We start from the raw sequence: 24,422 nt of genomic DNA, 5'->3' as shown, positions 1-24,422 counted from the left end.
TCCTTTTTAAGGCGCCGTTTTTCTGGCAGTTAAGAAGACTAATCTGAAAGATTAGCCAAAATAGCTGCTTGTTAAATCGCTTGAGTCCGGGAAAGACGGGCGCTGCTTCTGTTCAGGGATGCTCGCTGGGCTAAAAAGCAAAGAAGAAAAAATGAGAATTGCTATGGACGTCTATGAGCAGTGAATGCCTTTCTAGAACCAAGATTTCTTTGTTTCTCTTTCTTTCTTCCTTTTTAAAAACTAGAAACCTCACCTGCATCAACGATTAAGAGCATAAACTTGGCCCAGAAGCCCATCCCCCCAAATTCAAGTTAAAGAAAGTCCATTAAGGCTCCCCTGGGTGGTCCACTGGTTAAGACTCCTCTCTCCCCATGCAGCGGGCACAGGTTCAGTTCCTGGTTGGAGAACTAAGATCCCGATGCTGCACAGCATGTCCAAGAAAAAAGAATCACTGGAAACAGTAAGTGTGGACGGCCAGATCCTATCCCAAGAGAGCTCGATTTAGAAGAATTGGGGAGGCCCTGGAATCTGCGTGTTTTCATTCATCCCAGGTGGTTTATAGACTGTACTTTCTGAAATGGTGATAAATACAGATGTCCAGAGTCATCCAATAAAAACCCATCAGATCGAAGGATGGGGAACTTTTTTTTGGACACAAGTTGAAAGATATGTTTAAAATAGTTCAATAAAGCTCCAAAGAATTCATCCCCATAAAATATAGCTTAAATGAAAATGGGAGAAATATTTTAAAATTTTTGATGGAAGTAGGTTTTGTTAATCCAGACAAATTTTATTATCTGTCCCCATATGAGATTTTTTTTTTCCCATATGAGATTTTTTTTTTCCCATATGAGATTTTTTTAAAAATATTTATTTATTTGGCTGCGCTGGGTCTTATTTGTTGTATGCGAACTCTTACCTGTGACAGGTGGGATCTAGTCCCCTGACCAGGGATCAAATCCAAGCCCCTTGGCATTGGGAACATGGCGCTTTAACCACTGGACTACCTGGGAAGTCCCCCCATGTGAGTGTTTTTTTTTTAAACTTTGAACAAGTAATAATTCTAGATTTCACAGGAAGTTTTCAAAATGTACAGGAAGGTGCTCTATACCCTCAAACAGTTTTGTCCAATGGTGACATCTTGCATGACTATAGTAATATATTTTTCTATACAGATAGTAACATACATGTAGAAAATAGACATGAGCTATAATAACCGGGAAACTAGCATTGATACAATCTACAGAACCAGTTTAGATTTCACTAGTTTTACTTGTGTGTGTGCCTCTGTGTGTGTGTATGTGCCTGTATGCAATTTTATCACACGTGTCGATTCGTGTAAACACCGTCACGGTTAAGACACAGAATTGTTCCATTAGCACAAGGGATCTGCATGATAAGATATCTCTTTCTGCCGTCCTTACTCTTCTTCCTGCCCCGCCGGGGGTGGGCAACCACTAGTCCTAATCTGTTTTCTGTCGCTATGACAGAATCATACAGTAGGTAACTTCGCAATATTGGCTTTTTTTAACTCGGCATAATTCTCAGTTGTGGCATTGTATTCATCCTTTATTCTTTAACACTGTTCCATGGTACAGATACATCACAGCTTGTGTAACCATTCACCTGTCCTCGGACACTTTCGTTGTTTCCACTTCAGGTTATTACAAGTAGAGCCGCTGTGAACATTCGTGCACAGGTTGTGTATGAACATAGATTTCCATTTTGCTGGGATAAATGCCCAGGAGCGCAATTGCTGGGTCATATGGTAAGAACATATTTAGTTTTGTAAGAAACCACCAGACTGTTTCCCAAAGTGGCTATATCGTTTCACATTCCCACCAGCCATGGATGTGTGATCTGGTTTCTCCACATCATCACCAGCATTTGGTATTGTCACTATTTTTAATTTTAGCCATTCTGACACATACATAGTGATATTTCATTGTGGTCTTCATTTGCATTTCCTCAGTGACTAATGATGTTGAACATCTTTTCATGTGCTTGCCATCTCTACACTTTTCGTTGAAATATCTGTGTATTTTTTTGCCCATTTTAAAATTAGATTTCTTTTTCCTTTTTTTTTTTGGCCATACCCCAAGGCTTGTGGATCTTCATTGCCTGACTAGGGATTGAATCACAGAAGTAAAAGTGCCGAGTCCTGGACCGCCAGGTAATTTCCCTAGATTTCTTGTTTATTTTTCTGCATAGAGTGTTTTTTACTGCTGAATTTTGATAGACATTTATGTATTCTAGATATTCCATTGAAAACATCTTTATTTTCTTTTCTGATCACAGAGGTCATGCATGCTCATTATTTTTAAAATTCTAGCACTTCTGAAATATATAATACAGAATGTGAAAGTTCTCTGATATTCTAGCACAGATGTAACCATATGAACTGATATCAGAGGATTTTTTTCCCCTTTTGTATGTACTATAAACCTATTCATGTAAATACTTTTTTTTTTAAGCCAAAATGAGATGAATGCAAACTGCGTTACATTGCTTTTCTTTTTTTCCATTTCATAAGGTATCCTAGACATGTTTTCTCACGGCTGGTAGAGACCTACCTCCTGTTTTTTAACATCTGCATAATAATTCAGTTGTACATGTGAAACTTCAAAACTACAATGAAAGCATTCACTTGAAAGCCAGGAAAGTTCCCATTGTATTTTGTTTCATTTACGTTGGAGATTTATCATCCTGAAGCACACGGCTGTTCAGTCCCTTAGCAGCCAAGACAACACCCAGGTTTAACTGAGCTCGTGCTTGAAACTGAGGTGTTAGGCATGTGGACTGATGGTCTGTTAAGTTTTTCTCAAGTTTCCTTAAGAGCCTGTGACCCTCCTCTCCCCCAGTGTTTTTTTTCTAGAAGCCTCTGACTCTGGTGTGGATTAAGCAGCAGGAAGACGCAGGCCTGGGCGTCAAGCTACAGCCAGCCCTGGGAACACAGCTTTGGATTCTTTTCTTGGCTGCCTTGTGAAAATTGATCTGACGTTTTGCACAAAGCGTCTTCCTCTCCGTCTGATTTAGATGAACAGTCGAAGTCCCAGGGCTTCCCTGGTGGCTCAGACGGTAAAGAATCTGCCTGTAATGCCGGAGACCCGGGTTCCATCCCCATCCCCTGGAGAGGGGAATGGCAACCCACTCCAGTATTCTTGCCTGGAGAATCCCTATGGACAGAGGGGCCTGGCGGGCCATAGTCCATGGGGTTGCAAAGAGTCGGACACGATTGAGCGACTAACACTTTCACTTCTCGAAGTCCCAGCAGTGCCTCCGTGGCTCCATGTCACCAGCGTCCTGTTCTCTCCTGACCTCCTCCCCGCCTCCTGGCTGACCCCAGCCTCCGCACCCTCTGTGTCCCTCCTCAGAGCCTCCTTCTCTGAGCTACTCCCCCCACCCGCCCCCCATGGTGGCCCCCACTTCCTCTCCCCCTCCAAGTCTTTGTTCCTTAAAAAAAACAGATTCAATACTTTAAGTATAGTATGTTTACCAAGATGAGTCAGTGGTACAATCTTCCAGTTTATACTTATTGCCAACAGAAAGGCTTGGAGAAAAATGTTTCAGTAGTGTAAGGTGTAGCTTTTTTTTTTTTTTTAGCTATTTTTTTTTTTAATGCCCTAATTTTTTAATGAGTCCCTGCACAGCATGCAGGATGTTAGTTTTCTGACCAGGGATCGAATTTGTGCCCTCTGCAGGGAGAGCACCAGTCCTAACCCTCGGATGGTCAGGAAGACCCTAAGGCTCTTTGAATACTGTATTCAGAAACTTCACCTCCCTCTATTTTCGATAACAGAAGGAGATACATTAAGTGATCTCTTTGTTTCCTTTTATTTGGCCCCGCTTTGCGGCCTTTGGGATCTTAATCCCCCCGGTCAGGGGTCAAACCCCTGCCCCCCCCACCTCTGCCCCCCAGTCCCGGCAGTGAGAGCAGAGTCCTAACCACTGGACCGCCAGGGAAGTCCCTTACGTGACCTTCTTTGCACTAATATTCTTCCCCCTCAATCATTGGTAACATCATTCTATCTCTCCAGAGCAGCTAAATCTTCTTATCAGTTGAAGGATGAACAGGACTCTGACTGCTCCCCTTCAAATGGTGATCTCTATTCACAAATTTCGTTTCTCCACAGATCCTATTATCAGGATGTTTTAAGTTATGGTAAAATACACCTAATATAAAATTTTACCATTTTAACCGGTTTTAAGCATCCAGTTCAGGGGCATTAAGGACACTCACAGTTAGGCACCCATCACCGCCCTCATCTCCAGAACTCATTTCATCTTCCCCAACCGTAGCTCTGCTCCCGTTAAACACTCACTCCCCGTTCACCGCCCCTTCCCCGGCCCCTGGCGCCCACTCTTCTACTTTCTGTCCTATGAATGTGTCCTCCAGGGACTTTACAGAAGTGGGATCCCACAGTATCTGTCCTTTCGTGTCTGCTTTATTTCGCTCAGCATCACGTCCTCAAGGTTAACCCGCGTTGTCGCCGGTGCCAGAATCTCCTTTCTTTCTAAAGCTGAAGAGCATTCTGTTGTGTGGGTGGATGCATTCTGTTTACCCATTCATCCGTCTGTGGACAAGGGTTGCGTCCGTTTTTCAGCTGTTGTGAACAATGCCTTGTCTTTTCATTTAGTGTAAAGTTATGTCCCACAAGTGCGGGAATTGTTGTCTGTTTCGATCATGGATGTATGTCATGCGCTTAACCCAGAGCATGGTACGCAGTAGGTACTTACTGAATGAATGGATGAATGAATGCACTCCTCTTTGCCCATTGCTGTTGCTGGGGGGCTGTGTTCAGAGGCTCTCCAGCCATCTGGAGAGTTAAAGGTTAAAGGTTAAAGTTAAAGGTTCTAGGTCCATTTGGCTGGCACTTACCAGGTGTCTGCCCGTTCATTCATATTTATTCTGCTTTTACTATGCGCTGGGCCCTGGGCCACACAGACATGTTGAGCAAAACCAGGCCAAGTCCCTGATTTCTGGTCTCTAACAGGGGACACAGACATCAGTCAGATAATCGCACAGACTTCTCGTTAAAGAGAGCCATGGAAAGGCATTTCTCCTCCACGCTTTTGCCACTGGATCCGAGTGGCCCGTTTGTTCTTTTTTACGGCTGAGTTTTTTTTTTAGGGCTGAGTTTTGAAAATTCCTTATGTATTCTCAATACGAGTCCTTTGTTGGCTGTGTGATTTGCAAACAATCTCTCCCAGTCTGTGATGTGTCTTTTCTTTCCCCTTATCAGAGTCCTCTGTAGAGCAAATCTCTTTAGTTTTAATGAGGTCCAATTTATCCCTTTTTCCCTGTATGGAAATGAGGTGATCTTTTTTTTTTTTTGGTCATAAGACATGACATGAAATTTACCATTAGTGGCCACTTAACACATTCGGAATACTGGGCAACCGTCACTACTGTCTAGTTCCAGACATTTTCATTGGGCCAGGAGGAAACCCCAAGCTTATTCCCTCCTCTGCACAGCCTGTTTTCTACCTCTGTGCATCTGCCAACATTTCACAGATAAATGAAACTATGTAACGGTCTCTCATGTCTGGCTTCTTTCACTGAGCATGATACTTTCAGATGACAGAGTTTTGATCAGACTGGTGGCTCTGCAGTGACAGTTTGCATTCCTGTTGGGTCCTCCATCAGCATAACTTTTTTTTTGGGGGGGGGTGCGGCCACACTGTGTGACTTGTGGGATCTTTGTTCCCTGACCAGGGACTGAACCACCTGGGCCCTTTATTTATGTGGCTGCATCGAGTCTTAGTTGCGGCACGCGGGATCCTCGTGTGGATCCGCACACGGCCTGTCTAGTTGTGGCTCACGGGCCCTGGAGTCCCCGGGCCCCACAGTGTGCAGGCCTAGTTGCTCTGTGGCATGTGGAATCTTAGTTCCCCGGGCAGGGATCGAACCCGCGTCCCCTGCATTGCCAGGTGGATTCTTAACCACAGCACCACCAGGGAAGTCCCTCTGTCTCCTTTTGTACCTGAATCTGGCCACTCCTCCCTGTCCATCTCCACTTCCACCATCCGAGCTTGCGCCTTCATCTTTGCTGCTGCTGCCGCCACTAAGTTGCTTCAGTCACTTCTGACTCTGCGCTACGGACTGTAGTCCGCCAGGCTCCTCTGTTCAGGGGATTCTCCAGGCAAGAATACTGGAGTGGGTTGCCGTGCACTCCTCCAGGGGATCTTCCCTACCCTGGGATCGGATCCGCATCTCTTACCTCTCCTACATTGGCAGTTGGGTTCTTTACCACTAGGCCTTTGTCTTTGACATGCACCAAATTCCAAACTTGTTTTTCTGCCTCCCATCTTAACCCTCCAAACCTCCCTCCTCCCACACACATCCTTCCGAAACGCAAATGTGACCCAATCCCCTTTCCCAATCCTTACCCAAGTAATGACTCCCAGGCACCTCTCATCAAAGTCTGGGGCGATTAATCACTCCATTAAAAGACTCACGGTATGGGGAAATGTAACTCACAATCAGGAGGTACTTTACCTCACTTTATCCCAGCCCACTCTTGATCCTGCCTGCGGAAAAAAAAAAAAATGTGATGGAGCTCAGAGCATATGGTATTTTTAGAAACAGAAAGTAGGTTCTTTACTTGGGAAACATGTAAGTATTCTGAGTCCACCCATCCATGAAAAAAATCACCTTCAAACCCTCCAGGCCCTGAGAATTCCAGATAGAAAGGTAAAAAATGGTATATTCTTGAGTTAGTCATTTAATTGGAAATGGAAAAATTATGTGCTTTTTTTTTTTCGAGTGCACCACATAGCTGGTCAGATTTTAGTTCTCCGACCAGGGACTGAACTCACAGCCCCTGCAATGGAAATGCACTTTCTTTCTCTGGCTGTGTCAAGCCTTAGCTGAGGTACGTGGGGTCTTCACCGTGTCGTGTGGGGTCTTCTCACTGCAATGCATAGACGCTCTAGTTGCAGTGCTTGGGCTCAGTAGTTGGGGCAGGCAGGCTTCGTCGCCCTGCGGCATGTGGGATCTTAGTTCCCCGACCAGGGATCAAACCGCAGTTCCCGGCATTGCAAGGCGGATTCTGGACCCCAGGGAAGTCCCAGTCCTGCGTGCTTTTCAGCCATACAGCACTCTTAGGTGGGTCAACAATGAAAACAAGGATTTGGCCGGGGACACTGGGCTCATGAGGCCAGGTGAGCAGATCTAGGCATTCAAAGGTCCCTATTGACAAATAAACATTTGCCCCGTGGAACCCAACCAACCAGCATCTCCCCAACATTCACCTTTTAAGTGTCGGCAAACGAAACAGATAGAACTTTGAGCTTAAAACGGGATGCTTGCTTTTTGGCAAATCCATTGTAAGGGCCATTGATCTTCAGAGGCTGTTTTTCACTGACCCTTTGGAGTATGAGGCTGCACTTAGGTGTACCTTCAAATCGTAGCTGTTTCAGAAATTCAAATCAGGAGAGCGTTGTTGCTGGTTACTTACACGGTACGTGGCCAAGACCATTTGGGAAATTTAATAAAATTTCATAGTCAACCAAACAAATGAAAAAAGCCTTTTCAGAGGAGGAAAATGGAAATAACTTTTTAAAATGCCCTTTGTCTTTTAACCATGAAGTTTTTCCTTGACTATGGCTGCTTGCCACTATCATTTTTAGAGCTAAGGTCTCATGCATAAAGCCTAAAATTCTTCTGTTGAAAGGCACTTCCTTCTGCTATTTTATCACCTTCCTGGTTTTGTCTAATCTCACCCAGATTACGGTCGTATTTCTTGGCTTTTTTTAATGTGCACATTAAAATTTCAAACACAGAGTCTTTGTTCTGCAGTCTTGACTTTTCGTGCACCCTTAGACATATTTTGGGACTCTTACAAAGAAGAATGTTTTGCTTTAAATGATCTTATGTCTTTAAGCCTACTTTGTCATGTTCAACTTCTCAAATTTTCATGCATTCTGATGAGGTATTCTATTTAAAGAGTATTTTGTTTTAATTAAGCCCATCTTAAGAGACATTTGGTTTTTGCCAAGAATGTGCTTTCTCCCTTACAAATCAGTTATATTTATAACATTCATAAACTAACTTACTAGCAAAGGCAAAATCTTAGCTGCATTATGGCTGTGTCTTCTAAGTTCATGGGGAATCCAAGGGAAAAAGAACAGGTTAAGCGAAATCAAGACAAATAAAGACACTTAAACACATGTGGACTTTATTTCCAATATTTTTTTCTTCTGAAATACTGGGTTTTAAAGTTGTTTTATAGAAAAATTTCTCATCTCTGAGAAGAAGGCAGAGGGTAGGTTGCTATGTTTGCGAGCAAATTGTGGAGAAAACTACGTTAGAAATTCCAATTCTTCCTTTGTTCCCTTAGGCTGCATCTAAAAATTCAAGTTTATCTTTTCCTGAATATGACAATAAACACCCGCATAATAGAGTATATAGAAAATACAGAAAAATAGAGACAAGAAAATGAAAGTCATCTATCTCTTATCAAAAGGCAACCAATGTTACTATTTTGGTCTATTTGGTTCATAATATTTTACATGTAGCTTTCTTATGTGGTTGGGATCATATCACATACAATAATTTTTTATCCCATTTTTTTTATTGTGGTAAAAATACACAGAACAAAATCCATCACTTGAACCATTCTTAAATGTACAGTTCAGTGGTATTAAGTATATTCACAGCATTGTGCACCCATCACCACCTGTGTGTATCATGCATGTATGCTCAGGTCATGTCTGACTCTTTGCAACCCCATGGACAGTAGCCCGCCAGGCTCCTCTGTTCATGGAATTTTCCAGGCAAGAATACTGGAGTGGGTTGCCATTTCCTTCTCCAGGGAATCTCCCCAACTCAGGAATCGAACCCGAGTCTCCTGCATCTCCTGCATTGGCAGGCAGGTTCAGGAGACACCTTGTTTTCAATCCTCCAGGACAGGCGAACACAGTGTCTATAATTAGGTGTGCCTATTATTAAGTTCCACACCTCAAAGGATAGTTCTTGCTGAGGTGTGTGGAGGGAAAGGTGAAGAAGTAAAATGTGCCTCCAAGGTCACAGGCACTCAGACCTGCCTGGTGGGATGCAGACGAAAAAATCCTCCAGCAACTGAGCTACAACTTGTGTCTTTGCCACGGGACTTCTCACTGCATCCTGATACACCGCTTCTTGCTTCCAGGGAAGGGTACCTGGGGTTTAGACTGGTAAACAAGTCATCTCTTGGTTGTCAGTGATGGCCGGGGAAAAGGATGATGCGTAAGTAAACAGGTAACGTTCAAGTGCATTTTAGCTACTATCATCGTCATTTCTTCCCCTACCAAATTTTCTCTAAGTAGCAAAATGGAATTGTTTGGAAGGTGGTTCCTTTCTTCTGGGCTTCCCTTGTGGTTCAGCTGGTCAAGAATCCACCTGCAAAAAAAAAAAAAAGAATCCACCTGCAATGTGGGAGACCTGGATTCTATCCCTGAGTTGGGAAGATCCCCTGGAGAAGGAAAAGGCTACACACCAGTATTCTGGCCTGGAGAATTCCGTGGACTGTATAGTGCATGGGGTCGCAAAGAGTTGGACTCAACTGAGCAACTTTCACTTTCACTTTCCTTTCTTCTATATTTGTCTGCTTTCCTGATCTTGTGGGGTGTGGACAATCCAAGGGCTGGGTACTCATTGTCCAAGTAAGAAGTAGCTACAAAGATGTTAGATGAGAATACCTCTATAGACTAAAGAAGTCTAAAGAAGAAATACAGATGGCCAATAGACACAGGAAAAGATGCTCAACATCGCTAATTACCAGAGAGATTTAAACTAAAACTATAATAAGGTACCACCTCATACCGATCAGAATGACTATCATTAAAAACTCTACAACTAACAAATGCTAGAGAGGATGCGGAGAAAAGGGAACCCTCCTACACTGTTGGTGGGCATGTAAGTTGGTGCAGCCACTATGGAAAACAGTACTCAGAAAACTAAAGATAGAATTATCATATGATCCAGCAATCCCACTCCTGGGCATATGTCTGGACAAAACTCTAATTCAAAAAGATACTGCACCCCTCTGTTCATAGCAGCACTATTCACAATAGTCAAGACATGGAAACAGTCTAAACGACCCTGACAGATGAACGGACAAAGAAGATATGGGATGTGTATGCAGCAGAATACTACTCAGCCATAAAAAGAACGACATAGTGCCACTTGTAGCCACATGGATGTAGCTGAAGATGCTCATACTAAGGGAAGTAAATCAGAAAGAGAAAGACAAGTAACATATGATATCACTCATATGCGGAATCTAAAATATAACAGGAATGAACCTGCCTACAAAACAGAAAGCCTCAGAGACACAGAGAGGGGACGTGTGGTTGTCGAGGGGGAGGGGTTGGGGGACTGATGCAAGGCTGGGGCTAGCAGAAGTAAGCGATTGTCCACAGAATGGATAAACAACAGTCCTACTGGATAGCACAAGGAACCATTCCATCTCCTATGATAAACCATAATGGGAAAGAATATTTGAAAAAAGAATGCATGTATCTGTATAACTGAATTAATTTGCTCTACGGCAGAAATCAACGCAACGTTGTGAATCAACTATACTTCAATAGAAAAGCATTGTTTAAGGTTAGATGATGCACTAGAAATTAAGAGGTGTCCCATGTGCTGTTTTTGGAAAACCAAAGTTCAATCTGATTTCATGGGAAGGCCTCTCTACCTTAGACCCCAGGCTCTGGGATTTCCCGACAGAAGGCAACCTCATGCTGTTTCATCTTCAGGATCAACTACCAGTCTGCTCCACGTCCAGCGCCCAGATCAGTGGGCAGCTCGCCCTGGTTTCTGGTTGTGGGAGACTCAGGTGAGGGCCGGGTAGAAACCATCTTTCCTCCGCCATCCCCCGTCTCTTTTCACATTCTGGTTTTTTTTTTTTTTTTCACATTCTGGTTTTTAATAATTAATTTTCCCTTTTAATTCTCCGTGCTCTGTTCTTTCGGACCAGGCCAAAGCACACTTTGCTTTTTCCTATTTCCTTTCACTCTAATCATGAAATCCCTCCAGGCTGAAGCTTCTTCTCAGAAACCTGGCAATTAGAAGAGGCAGCGGGTCTCTCGCCAACACTTCATTTGGAGCCGCGTCATCAATAATTAACCCCAAGTTACGCTCAGCACACAAACGCACCGGGTGCGATTGGCGAGGGCGCGGGCGCCTTCTCTCCTGGGTCTTTGCCCCGTTCACGAAATCCAGGAAGCGGATGCAGCCCGTTCCATTAGCAGGAGTGAGCCGGCCGCTCTGGAACACTTAGAGAGGAAACCGCAGCCCAGGCGCCTCTCTCCTGCACTTCAACTTGAGAGTTGTTCGTGCAGCTGTTGTCTGGGACCCAGGACAGCACTTTCTCCCACCGGCATCTCACAGGCCCGCCGAGGCTGCAGCTGTCCTGCGCGCGTTTTTGTTTTGACTTGTTGCCTACTGAGTCGCATCCCTGGGGATGACGGTGGAGGGTGAAGGGTGGATTCCGCAGGGGCGTGGTCACCTTGACCCAGATCCAGTCCGTGGCTAAAACAGTCACTGGGAAAGGGATCTGGATGGGTTGGTGGGCTTCTTTGTTTTTTTTCTTCCTTCCTCCCCTTCCTTCCAGGGAGGGGGCTGGGGAACTAGTGTTTGACTAGGACAGAGTTTCGGTTTGGGGAGATGACAAAGTTCTGGAGGTGGATGATGGTGGTGGTGGTGGTTGCGTGACAACGTGAACATACTTCCTTCCCCTGAACCAGAGACTTCGCGATGGCTAACCTGGTACATTGTATGTTGTGTAGATTTCCCCACAAAACTGTATACAACTTTAAAAAAAAACAACTTTTTAAAAAAAATTTCTGTAAAAACACTGATCTTATTATTCAGAGAAAAACAAAAGGAGGAGACAGAAACAAAAATCCTGGTCACTTGCAGTATCTATCAGCTTTCAACTTGGCTCTCCCGTCCAAAAGCGTTTCGTGTAAGAATCCTTCTTTCCGGGCCTTTTTCAGAATTTTACTGTCTTCTATACTTATATTAAGCTTGTGGTCCTGGAAGCTCTGGAATTTTTTTTTACATAATTGATTTCACACTGTTTGACATTTCGTTTGTCTTCTTCTGGAATATCATCTTTTTTCTTGGTTTCTCTTTCGGCACAGGATTTGATCTTTATCATTTCTTCTTCTCCTGCTGTTTTACTTTTTGCTTTTTTATCACCTGCTTCATTGCATCTAATAAAACAGCTATTGGAGGCCAGTAAAGCCATTTTCCCATCTTGTAAGATGGGTTCTCACTGCTCTCTAGGTCCAACTGCATCTGCACGCCCAACAAGTCCGTCTGAATTTATACCTAAGTTTTTTCCATAGCCGGATTTCAGGGCAATTCTGGAATCAGACAATTTGACAGCTGTAAACTGCTCTGGAGGACTAGGGCCCTCATCAGCCTCTTTATGTGAAGCTCCCAGTGTAAACAGTCCATTGTCAAGTGCATGTATGTAGGTTCTTTTATCCATTTCAGTTGCTAAGGTTCCTGAAATCTCACCAAAGTTTGTTACTATCCACCATATTCCAACAATATCAAGCTGAGTTTCTTCATCTGCTCCTCTTTTTCTCTTCTCTTTGCTCTTTTTCTTCTCACTCTTGGCCTTGGTTCCCTTGGGCACGAGTTTAGTGGACTTCACGTAGGAGTATTTGGCTATGGTCGTGGCCAAACACGTGAACTGGAGCAGGAATGGGCGAGGGAGGCACCAAAGTGCAGACAGAGCCTGAGCTGCCCGAAAATGTGCGCACCAGCGGAGCGGGCACGTCTCCACCCATCCCAGGCCTTTTTCATCCCAACGTGAAGTCCCAAATACAGTGCCCAACGAACCATTTTAAAGTGCAAGTTCAGAAGCATTTAGCACATTTGTGATGTTGTGCGACCACCGCCTCTAACCCGCCCCCACACACTTTCATCACCCTTGAAGGGAAACTCACACCCAGGAAGCAGGCACTCCTCATCCACCGTGCCCCCACTCCCGGCAACCTCCTCCTGACTTTCTGTGTCTATGTATTGACTTACTCGAGATATTTCATGTACACGGACTCCTGCAGCATTCGGTCTTTTGCGGCTGGCTTCTTTCGCAGGATGTCATGTTTTCGGGGTCCATCCACATTGTGTCATTGCTTTACACGACTGAGCAATGTCTCATTGTTTACTCACCGTCCATTGATGGCTGATGGATACTTGGGATGTTTCCACCCTTAGCCATTGTTGTGTTTTTTTTAAATTACCATTTGATCATTTATTTTAGGAAGTTTATTCATTTATTTCACTTTATTTTTGGCCGTGCCTCACAGCATGTGGCATGTTAGTTCCCCGACCAGGGGTGGAACCTGTGCCCCCTGAGCTGGCAGCGTGGAGCCTTGACCACTAGAGACCAGGGAAGTCTTAAAAGCTTATTTATTTATTTTTAAATTAGTTTTCACTGGAGTGCAGTTGCTTTACAACGTTGTGTTAGTTTCGGCTGCACACCAAAGTGAATCGCCTGTATGTACACATACGTGTACCTGCTAAGTCGCTTCAGTCGTGTCCGGCTCTTTGCGACCCCATGGACTATATAGCCCACCAGGCTCCTCTGTCCCTGGGATTCTCCAGGCAAGAATACTGGAGTGGGTTGCCATGCCCTCCTCCAGAGGCTCTTCCTGCCCCAGGGATCGAACCCGAGTCTCCGACGGGCATGGTGGGTTCTCCTGCATGGGCGGGTGGGTTCTTTACCGCTAGTGGCACCTGGGATGCCCATGTATACATGTCCCCTCTTCCTTGGATTTCCTGCCCACTGAGGTCGCACGGAGCACGGAGCAGAGCGCCCTGAGCGCTGCGGTCCGTCCTCACCGGCTTCCTGCTCCACCTGCAGCTGTCGTGCATCGGGCTGCGGTGCCCGTGCGTGGGCCGGGATCTCCCCGGGCCCCCCTGCCGGGCTGGTGCGCCTGCCCCTTTGCTGTCAGTTCCTTCCTCTCCCCATCAGGAAGGTTGGCAGCTGCCCTTCCTCACCTCTGGCCAGGTCGGTCCTGCCAGGGCCTCCTGCAGCCTCTCTTGGAGAACCTGCCGGGTGACATGTCTCAGAAGGTCACAGCCGTCAGAGGACACCCAGCAATTAGGCAGCCGCCTCATCATGCTCCCTGGGGAGGGTGCCCAGCGACATGGGCAGGTAGTTCTGTCTGTCATCGGTTTTCTAGAAGCGCCAGCGGAGGGGAGCTCACGGCCTTGAAGGGGCAGGTGTTGGAGAATCCATCTCCTCGAGTCACCTCTCGGCTAACCCTACTTTCAAGTCCCTGGATATCCTGTCCTACTTCAAGTGGAGTGTGACCACAGCATGTGACACCTGGGGACGCCGACATGGGAGGGGAGGACAGTGCCAGCGAACTGTGCCCCGGTGCGGGTCACCGGACGACCCGCCAACACCAGGGCTGTCCTGGGGAGTCAGCTGCTGCCTGATTGTGGACCCAGCAAACAAGCGTGATGGGCTTTTAGGATGTGACCACATAGAGTCATCAGCCAAGGAGCTGCTTCATCTTCGTTTCCCAAACCCTTTTAATTTATTATATTAAGGCAAAACTCACCACACATAAAATCAACCATTTTCTTTTCATGTGTGTGTGTGTGTGTGTATGTGTTTAGTTGCTAAGTCGTGCCTGACTTTCTGCAACCCCACGGACTGTAGCCCCCAGGCTCCTCCATTCCATGGGGTTTCCAAGGCAAGAATACTGGAGTGGGTTTCCATTTCTTCCTCCAGGGGATCTTCCTGACCCAGGGGTCGAGCCCGAGTCTCCTGCGTTGGCAGGTGGATCCGTCACCACTGAGCCACCTGGGAAGCCCCTATATATTTAAATTTTTATTTTATATTTGAGTGTAGTGGATTTACAACGTTGTGTTAGTTTCAGGTCTATAGCAAAGTGGTTAGTTATATATGTACATATCAGTTCAGTGCAGTTGCTCAGTCGTGCCCGACTCTGCAACCCCATGGACCGCAGCATGCCAGGCCTCCCTGTCCTTCACTAACTCCTGGAGCTTGCTCAAACTCATGTCCATTGAGTTGGTGATGCCATCCAACCATCTCATCCTCTGTCGTCCCCTTCTCCTGCCTTCAACCTTTCCCACCATCAGGGTCTTTTCCAATGAATCAGTTCTTCTCATCAGGTGGCCAAAGTATTGGAGTTTCAGCTTCAGCATCAGTCCCTCCAATAAATATTTAGGACTGATTTCCTTTAGGATTGACTGCTTTAATCTCCTTGCAGTCCAAGGGACTCTCAAGAGTCTTCTCCAACACCACAGTTCAAAAGCATCCATTCTTCGGCACTCAGCTTTCTTTATAGTCCAACTCTCACATCCACACATGACCACTGGAAAAACCATAGCTTTGACTAGACCTTTGTTGGCAAAGTAGTATCTCTGCTTTTTAATAAGCTGTCTAGGTTATACATATATATATATATATATACACACACACATATATGTGTATGTACTTACATATAGCTACTCTTTTTCAGCTTCTTTCCCCATATAGGTTGTAACAGAGTATTGAGTAGAGGTCCCTGTGCTACATGATAGGTCCTTATTTATTACCTAAAAATAAATCATTTAATTAAACTAATTAATTGTCCTACTTATTTTTAGAGCCGGATCATTTATTTATTTAATTGAAGTATAATTGTTTACAGTGTCGTGTTAGTTTCTGCTACATAAGGACGAGAATCAGCGATGCGTGTACACACACCCCCTCCGTCCTGCGCCTCCCTCCCAGTCCTCTAGATTGACCTTGAAACATGTGGGATCTTAGTTCCCCGACCAGGGATCGACCCCTGCACCCCGCTTCACTGGAAGCTTGGAGTCCTAACCACTGGACCGCCAGGGAAGTCCCCACACTGGCCATTTTAAAGCACACCATTCAGCATCTTCACAATGTCGTGCCACCGCCCCCTCCATCTAGTTCCAAAATACGTGCCTCCCCCCAAAGGAGCCCTCGTACCCCCTGAGTACTTACTCCCCGACCCGAACCCTCTGGCCAGTCATTTGAACGTTCAGCCCTACATGTGAAGCTGGGCCTCTTGATGGATGTCCATGCCACGTGGTAGGAACTTTAAAGATGTGACAGAAGGTGGGAAAAGAAGGAAGGGTGCAGATGAGGACATCAGTCATGTCCAGGCAGCAGGCTGGACCTCCCTGGACGTGTGCTATTCCAGGGGTAACTGGAATGTTTGCTTTCTTCTGTGTTTCAGAGGCTGGACAGTGTCTTAAAAGAGTCGGGGCAGTGGAGGCAAGATGATTGGCAGGGCCTCCACTTTCTACTTGGGTGGTGTCAGGCACAGAGTTTGTTTATACTTTTTTTTTTCTTTCCTTTTTTATTGGACGCACCTCATGGCATGCAGGATGTTAGTTCCCTGACCAGGGATGGAACACCTGCTCCCTGCAGCGGAAGCCCAGTCTTAACCACTGGACTACCAGGGGAGTCCCATCCCACAATTTTAGTTGATGTCACTGGGACTCAGCCTCCTGGCCTCTGGAGGGGCTTAACAATACCTCTCTGGAGGGCAGCTAGGAGGGGACTTCGTGCAGAGGCTGGCACGCAGCAGGTGCTTAGAAATCGTTATCAGAATAGTGTACTTATTCCATGATGAACATGGGATGATGTTGGGGATGTTGCAGAGACTGACTGTGCTGTTGTCAGTGGAGCTTCGGGGGAAAGCCGCGCACCGCCATTGCCTGTTCTAGTCCTGAAAGTGAAAGTGATAGTTGCTCTGTCCCGTCTGACTCTTTACTACCCCGTGGATGTAGCCCACTGGGCTCCTCTGTCCACGGGATTCTCTAGACAAGAACACTGGAGTGAGTTGCTGTTCTCTTCTCCAGGGGATGTTTGCGACCCAGGGATTGAACCTGGGTCTCCTGCGTTGCAGGCAGATTCTTTACCATCTGAACCACCAGGGAAGTCTAGAGAATTCAAAGGAGGTGGAAAGGTGAAGACCAGGGCAGAGCCCTAGCAGGAACTTGCCTCCACTCAGGAGAAGGCGAGAGAACTTGAAAACCTTTGAAGAAATGAGGACACCGTCACAGCCTGACTCACCTGTATCTGTAGGGTGTCTCTTTGGGATGCTCCAGGAGCCTTGCTCCTCCTCTCCTTTGAACTTGGAAGCTGTGGAGGAGGGTTCCAAAGGCCGTGACTAAGCTCCCAGCCAGCTGACCCTCTCGGCCTTCTGCTGAGCAAGCAGGCGCCGGGCGAACGCGCCCCGGGCAGTGCATTCATGTGGCTGAGCAAGAATGTGATTTTTTTGTTTGCCGCATTTCCAACTCTTCCTTTGCACACAGAAAAATGCTGCGTGCTTAAGGGTGTGCCCCGTTTTTTCTGGCATAGAAGATACTTCTTTAATTCCCAAATAGGATCTGGGATCCACTCTCCTGGTGAGGAGATTGGCCAGGGACCCCCACCCCGCCATTCCCCCACCCCCTAAGGCATCTTTAGCAAGATGCTACTTATTCTAGATTGTCAGAAAGGCAGAATCAGACCGTGTTTGTTTCCTAGTGACAAACGATCACCAATTGGGTGCTTAAAATCAACAGAAATGTGGGACTTCCTTGGTGGTTAAGGCTTCCCGCTTCCAATGCACGGGGTGTGGGTTCAATCCCTGGTCGGAGAAATAAGATCCAGCATGCTACTCATTCGACCAAAAGTTTTTAAAAAAGTTTTTAAACAAACAGAAATGAATTCTCTTCCAGTCCTGGAGGCCAGATGTCTGAAGTCAAGGTGTCAGCAGGGCTGACCGGAGCCCCGCTCCTGGCCGTGGGTGGTCCGCAGCAGTCCCTGGTGTTTCTTAGATGCAAGCTGCTTCCCTCAGGCTTCACCTCCGTCACATGGCCACCTCCCCCACATGCATCATCTCCTTGTGTAAGGACACCAGTCCCTGGATTTACGGCCCACCCTAATCCGGTATGGCTTCCCCTTAACTGACTACATCTGCACAGACTCTACTTCCAAATACGGTCATATTCTGAGGTCCTGGGTGGATGTGAATTTTGGGAGGGGAGACACGATTCAGCTCGGTACATGAACAAAAACTATAAATGGCAGCAAGGATCCCCAAAATTCCAAACTCGCAAACCTGGCACACAGAAACACAGATTCGAAGCCAGACCACCTCCTTTTAAGTCAACATCATTTCATCGGTTTTCTTTTTGTTCGTTTTGTTTTTTAGGTTAAACTTCTGTCGCTCCTTCATGCCCCAGGCAACAGCACCCGGCCCCAGGTAACCGCCGAGCAGCTGGGGCCTTCGGGGAGCAATTAGAGGTACCAGGGGTTCTCTGGGGGCAGCGCTCTGAGGGAACTTGCACGTGTTGGGTGCTAGTATACAGAAATACAGTTAGTGTTTATATGTGGCTGTTGCATCCTGTGACCTTACTGAATTCACATCTAAGTCCCAGGAGCCTTTTTAAGTGGATCCCTTGGAATTTTCTGTGTAGACAAGCACGTCATCTGTAACTAGGAGCACTTTTGTGTTTTCTTTTGTCATTTGTGTGCCTTTTCTTGCATTTCTTGCAAGTTCTTTCCGGCTCGAACTTCTAGGACTATGAGGAGCGGCGGTGTTGAGAGTGAAATCCTGGCTCTGTTCCCAATCTCAGGGGAAAATCTGTCAGTCTTTCAAAAATAAGTACGATGGTAGCTATAGGCTTTTTGTAGACTTGGAGGGGCAGCTGCGCTGCGTGGCACGTGCAGACGAGGGATCAGTGTCCCTTGCAGCGGGAGTGCAGAGTCTTAAGTCGACCTCCAGGGAAGTCACCCCAGTTCTTTATACGACTGAGGAGGTATCACGTGTGGGATGATCCACAAGCAGAGGGCGTGGAGCACGGCAAGCTGTGTTCCCGGACAGACCTGGAAGCAGAGCAGCTAGAAGGGGGCAGTGAAGGCAGAGAGCCCTTACTGAGACCCCCCCCTTGCCTCCCAGTCCTGTCACCTACATCCTGGCGGGCTTGTGGAAGAGGCAGCAGAGGCTTTCTGTGCGCGACAAGGATGAGCATCGATTGAGCGCTTACTGTGTGCCATGCGCTCTCGGGGTGTGATAGCATCTAGCTCCAGGTCCCAGAGTAGCTGCATGGGGCAGAGTCACTGTTGGTTCCATTCCAGCCGCAGAAACTAGGGAGCTAGGAGAACTGAAGTCACTTGCCCAAGGTCACACAGCCAAGAACTCAAAGTGCCTGCTCCGTCTGACTTTATTTATTTATTTATTTTTTTTCCGTCTGACTTTAGAGCCTGAAATGTCCACTTAGCACAGGTGACGTGCTGTGATGCCTCATGGCTGAGACCTGATGACCTTACCGGGCAGAGTCAGTGAAAGACGGGAACTCGTGGCTGGCTTTCGCCATCCGACAAGTCAAACTGCAGACTCACACCTGCTCGGGCACAGTGAGGCTCTCTGGGTCACAGGGGTGTTGTTCTGCCACTAGACTGCTGGCTAAGAGTGGTTTCTATTCAGAGGACAGGGATCACAGAGGTCCTGTGGCCTGATGTTTGTCATTTTCACGTTTTTTTCCTTTTTAGTTGCCTGTCCGACAGTCCACTCTGCACCTGGGGATGGGTTTTCCTGATGAGTTTAAGCTGCACACAGCAGACTCTGACCAACTTCTGAAGGGGACCTTTTAAAATTAGAAAAAAGTTTTTTTTTTGTTTTGGTTTTTAGTAGGTCAGGGACGTCCTATAAAAATGAGGAGCAAGATAAAAATAAGACAGCTTTTTATTACAAGAGAAGATTTTGTGTTTGAGAACTCAATATCCACGTTGCCTCGAGTGGGTATGTGAAATGTCTTTCTTCCAAAGAAATAGCTCAAAATGGTGGCCAAGTTATTTTTTTCCCCCCAAGTTTACCATTACTGAGAAATCTGACCCGCCTTTGTTCTTGCAAAAATGCAAGTGACTAATCAGTCTGAAAGGAATTAAGCTGCCCTTGGTAACGTGAGGCCACGGAACTCAAGTCAGTTGTGTGGACTCCAAGGAGGAAGAGAACACGACCAAGGTTGACTGCCCTGAATGACTGGAAAGGGAGATGGACTCTGTGAAGGATGTGATGTCTGGGCCTTTGAAAATTTAATGAGGATGTGACTTGACACTTGGACCCCTGTTGTTCACCTGGGCAGAGTGGAGAACGCCAGTCTGCACAAAGTCATCTCCACTCCAACGAGACATTTTCTTTACTAGATGAAATTAGATTTCCGAAAGCACTGTTTTCCTTTCGTGACTGTGATCTGGCAGTGAGCGGGCCACTGTGTGCGCCTTCCCCAGGCTGGACCAGACCCCTGAGCAGATGTAAGGGATTAGCTGACGTTTCCATCTGCTGACGGTCACTGCTGTCTCTGCACCTCCTAACTGGTTATCAGAGGACACGGGAACTGCTTTGTGCAGGCGGCGTGGGCTGCCTCTTTCTGGCTGAGGGTGAAGAAACTGGCCTTGGCACAGTTTGGGCTATTGTGACCTCAGTGCTGCGCGAGGACCCTTCTGTCCAACTGCATAGACTTTCTCTTGGAGGACTGAGATGAATGTACAAAGGAGAAGTCCTCTGACCTTTCCGGAATGTGTGCACATTTTTTTGATTTCTTAAGCTCTTTCTGTAATGGTCAAAGGGCTGATAAATGGGTTTCAACATGTTTTCAAGATGTCTCCCACTTCTGATTGCCTTGGTCGTCCAGCAGCAAAACCAGATAGGTCCAATTCAAGCAAATACTGTTGCTTTCTCCTCTTCTCTGATACAGCCAGGTGCTGCAGTGGATCACAGAGGCATAATAAATACAGACTACAGTCTTGGTCTGAAGGAGTTTCAAGGCTGCAAAGCCAGTAGACAGGAAAACAGTAGGAGAAAGTCTACAAATAGGGTTGTTGTTTAATCGCTCAGTCGTGTCCCACTCTTTGCGACCCCATGGACTGCAGCATGCCAGGCTTCCTTGTCCCTCACTCTCTCCCGGAGTTTGTTCAGATTCATGACCATTGAGTTGACAATGCCATAAACAGAGTAGGATATCAAATTTTCAATTAAATAATTATTTGAGTAATTATTTGCTTAATGGCTACATTCCTCCTAGGACAGAAGGTCCTTGAAGGCACGAAAGGAATCTATCCTTTTCATCATCGTATTCCCAGCAGCTGGGCAGTGCTTGAAACAAAGCAAGTCCCTAAATATGTATTGTCTTATGGAATGAGATTGCAACAAGGTTTTGGGTTTAACACTTGCTATCTTAGAGTGGTGTCTGCTACATGAATTGTTTTCCTTACAGGTTGACTTATAAAGCTTTCAACATCGAAGGAACATAGATGGGCATAAAAGTGAGTGCCCATCTCAGTGGATAACTAGGATACTTAATATTCCTTTGTAGGAGCAACCTGCATGTGAACAGATTAAAAAGCCTATTACCTTGGTGGGAGGGGCTTCCCCGGTGGCTCAGTGGTAAAAAATCCACCTGCAATGCAGGAGACACAGGAGAATCGGGTTAGATCCCTGGGTCAGCAAGATCCCCTGGGGGAGGAAATGGCAAGCCACTCCAGTATTCTTGCCTGGAGAATCCTATGGACAACGGAGCCTAGCAGGCTACAGTCCATAGTGCACAAACAGTCCGACAAAGAGTCAGACACGACTTAGTGACTGAGTATAGCACAGCACATCTTGGTGGGATTTAAGAGACACTGGAAAGCAGCTCCTTTTTGTAAAAAAAAAAAAAAATTCTAATTTTTCAATTAGATATTCATTCCTTTGCATACTGCAGGTTTTTAAGTCTTCCAATTACCCCATGCAAGTGCAGAAATAAAGGTGTATACCTCAAGCCTTTATTCTCCTAACAGTTTTTGCAGGCTTTGTGGAAATGGAGGCCCTGGCTAAGCTGTGGGGATAATATGGATCTAACTCTCTGCTTACAAATAACTGGGCTATGGTTGATTCTGATGGACATGAGCTTAGGTGGCGATTGGAGAAGCAATTTTCAGACTCAAACTTGGGAGAAGCATCTACAGATCACACTCTAAGACACCTAAAGAATTCAGAACTGACATTGAAAAGTGTTTAAAATTGATAATATCATGAGTTCAAAGCTCCACGCGTCACATTATCAAGTTCAAAGCATACTGTCATTCTTTCTCAGTAACTACATAACGCTGTTATCTCCAAGATAACCAAGGCTACAGGAACAAGATCAGGAAGCCAAATCTGAGGGCTGAGACCTGATGCCCAGACCCTTTTTCTGCCGTGCCCTTGTCACGTAAGCTGCCACACATCTTATCTGCACCCAGAAGTATGTGGGGAGCCTTGAGCAGCACCCAAATGCTGGTTGTATAACTCTTGAGATTATTAGGAGATTGAATTCTTTGGAATCATCCCACAACCTCGAACAAAGAAAGTGAAAACGGCCCATTTTGATAAATGACAGCAGAAAGTTCCTTCAACTCAATGGGCCATCCGTAGATATAAAACAGTTGCTGGTAAACTGTATTAGAGATGAATTATCTCGTCCATTACAATGTTTCCTTTTCCTTAATGCAATTTAGTCCAAGCAAATTGAAGAGAAAAGCTTGGGAGGGGTCACATTCAATGGCTGGGGGCGGCGGGGCGGGGGGGGGGGGGGGGAGGCAGAGAACTTACTGGAAGCAAGATGTGGAATGGGAAGGGAGGTCCGGAGCATGGGCCAGCGGAGGTCTGCTGCCCAGGAGGCCTGTGCCGAGGACCCTGGCTGTGCCCACGGGAAATTGAATTCAGAGCTCCTTCTGAATCGTAAATCCAGGGCAGCTGGCAGCTTGCCCAGGGCAGCTGGCGCGAAAGCGCAGGAGCGTCTGCGTCTGGCCGACCTCTCTGAGGGTGGGCCCCAGGTGTGCCGGCTGGGGATTCGGTTCCAGCCTTCAGATAACGTTCACCCACGAGCTTTACACTTTATGAATGTCAGAGCGCACTCATCGCCAGGAAAGGAGAGCCTCCATGACAGCCCAGCAAGGGATGAAAAGCTGGAATGACTCTGAAATGCTTCCGGACGAAGGGGGAAGGCTTGACTTTTAAATACGTTTCTCCAGCTTTTTCGCTGAGCGCACGTGCGAGGAGGACCCCCACCGCCCCCAGCCTCTCGCCGCCGGGTTTTGTGCTCCGGACCCCACGTCGGTCCAGAGGCTGCTGGAAAGCGGGCTGGGCGGGGCGTCCGCGCCCGGTCCCCACTGCCTGCGAGGGTCCCACCTCAGACGCACTGGGGGCTCCGGGCGGGGCCGCGCGCGCTCCCGAGGGGGACCGGTGGGTCCCCGCCCACCGCGCCCGGGGCGGGGCCTGCGCGCCACGTGACGGCGGCGCCGCGCGCCGAGCGCCCCGCCCCGCGGGAGGAGGCCCGGGCCGCGACCCGGCCCGCGCGCTGCTGGAGCCGCCCGGCCGCCCGCGCGCTCCGCACCCGCGGCCCCTCGCCCGCCGGCCCCGGGCTCGCCGGCTGCGGCAGCGGCCTCAAGATGGACGAAGACGGCGGCGGCGGCGAGGGCGGCGGCGGTGAGTGTCGGAGGTGTGGCCGGGCCGCCCGGCGGCCTGGGGCCGGGGTGGGGGGGGGGCGTCGCGGACGCGCCGGACCGACTGGGAGCGGGGACGGCCGGTCCCAGCTCGGGGGGTTGGGGGTTCGGGTCCGCCCGAGGAGACCGCGTCTGGGCAACAGCGCTGCCGGCTGGCGACCGCCGAGGCCCCGCGGCGCGCCGGGCCCCGGAGCCCGAGGCGGGGGTCCAGGGGGCGCCCGAGGTGGGGGCCGGCGGGGTCGTCGCGGGGTCTGGGCGAGCGTCTGGAACGGCCGGGGTCGCCAGGAGGCTCGGGCCGGGACTCGGGGGTCGCTTTCCCCGGGGCGGGGGACCTTGGGGGCGACCTTCCCCGCCTCCTGTCGCCAAGGGCGTCCACGCCCTCCGGAGCCCAACCGCCGCTGACCACCCTCCTGGCGTCTTCCCCAGGTAGTGCGGATTGCGAGGGGGGGACCCCGGGAAACCGGGAGGGCAAAGTTTGGAATTGGGGATCCCCTGGGTCCAGGAAGGGCGGCCGCGGAGAGAGGGTTGAGCATCGTGACAGTTTTCTTAGCTTTAGGTCCCAAGTGGTCACGGGGGTCGTTTAAGTGAGGAGGGGGCAGCGAGGGCACACGCGTGTTAGAAAGTAAGGGAACGTGACGGAGTCCGCCGAAAATAATAAGTAAAAAGTCAGAGAAGACGAGGGTCGGAGGCGGGAGCTGCTGCCCGCCCGCAGGTGGGACCAGAGAACCGGGCTGCCAGTCAGACGCTCAGTCACCTCTTGCTGGAAGATTCGCGTTGGCTGTAAATTATTTAGTGGAATACAGATTACTGTCGTGTCATGCTGCGAATTACGCCTTTCAAACCGAATAAGGCGTCTGCATAATGTCGGTGGATGGAGTGAGTCGTTGGCTTGGACGCAAAGGGTTAATATCC

General features: G+C 47.8%; 1 protein-coding gene, 1 long non-coding RNA gene and 1 pseudogene across 2 annotated transcripts in view; 2 read left to right on the top strand and 1 right to left on the bottom strand.

Moving 5' to 3' along the window:
• Nucleotides 1–8,910, top strand: LOC122701904. Its single transcript, XR_006343145.1, has 5 exons — nucleotides 1–460; nucleotides 929–1,024; nucleotides 1,661–1,768; nucleotides 2,103–2,173; nucleotides 2,862–8,910. It is a non-coding gene; the product is annotated as an uncharacterized LOC122701904 (long non-coding RNA).
• Nucleotides 8,911–11,829: 2,919 nt separating this feature from the next.
• LOC122702039 lies at nucleotides 11,830–12,830 on the bottom strand (annotated as a pseudogene).
• A 10,225-nt stretch (nucleotides 12,831–23,055) lies between these two features.
• The window catches only part of CYTH3 (cytohesin 3), a 66,725-nt gene continuing 65,358 nt past the window's right edge, over nucleotides 23,056–24,422 (top strand). Inside the window, exon 1 of the mRNA XM_043915339.1 lies at nucleotides 23,056–23,493. Coding sequence (XP_043771274.1) covers nucleotides 23,457–23,493 — 37 coding nt within the window. The 5' untranslated portion in view covers nucleotides 23,056–23,456. The remainder of the gene's footprint in view (nucleotides 23,494–24,422) is intronic.

Source organism: Cervus elaphus, chromosome 10, assembly GCF_910594005.1.
Source record: "Cervus elaphus chromosome 10, mCerEla1.1, whole genome shotgun sequence".
Classification (NCBI taxonomy): domain Eukaryota; kingdom Metazoa; phylum Chordata; class Mammalia; order Artiodactyla; family Cervidae; genus Cervus; species Cervus elaphus.
The sequence above is the reverse complement of the archived record's forward strand: the minus strand, read 5'-3'. Positions and strand labels throughout refer to the sequence as shown.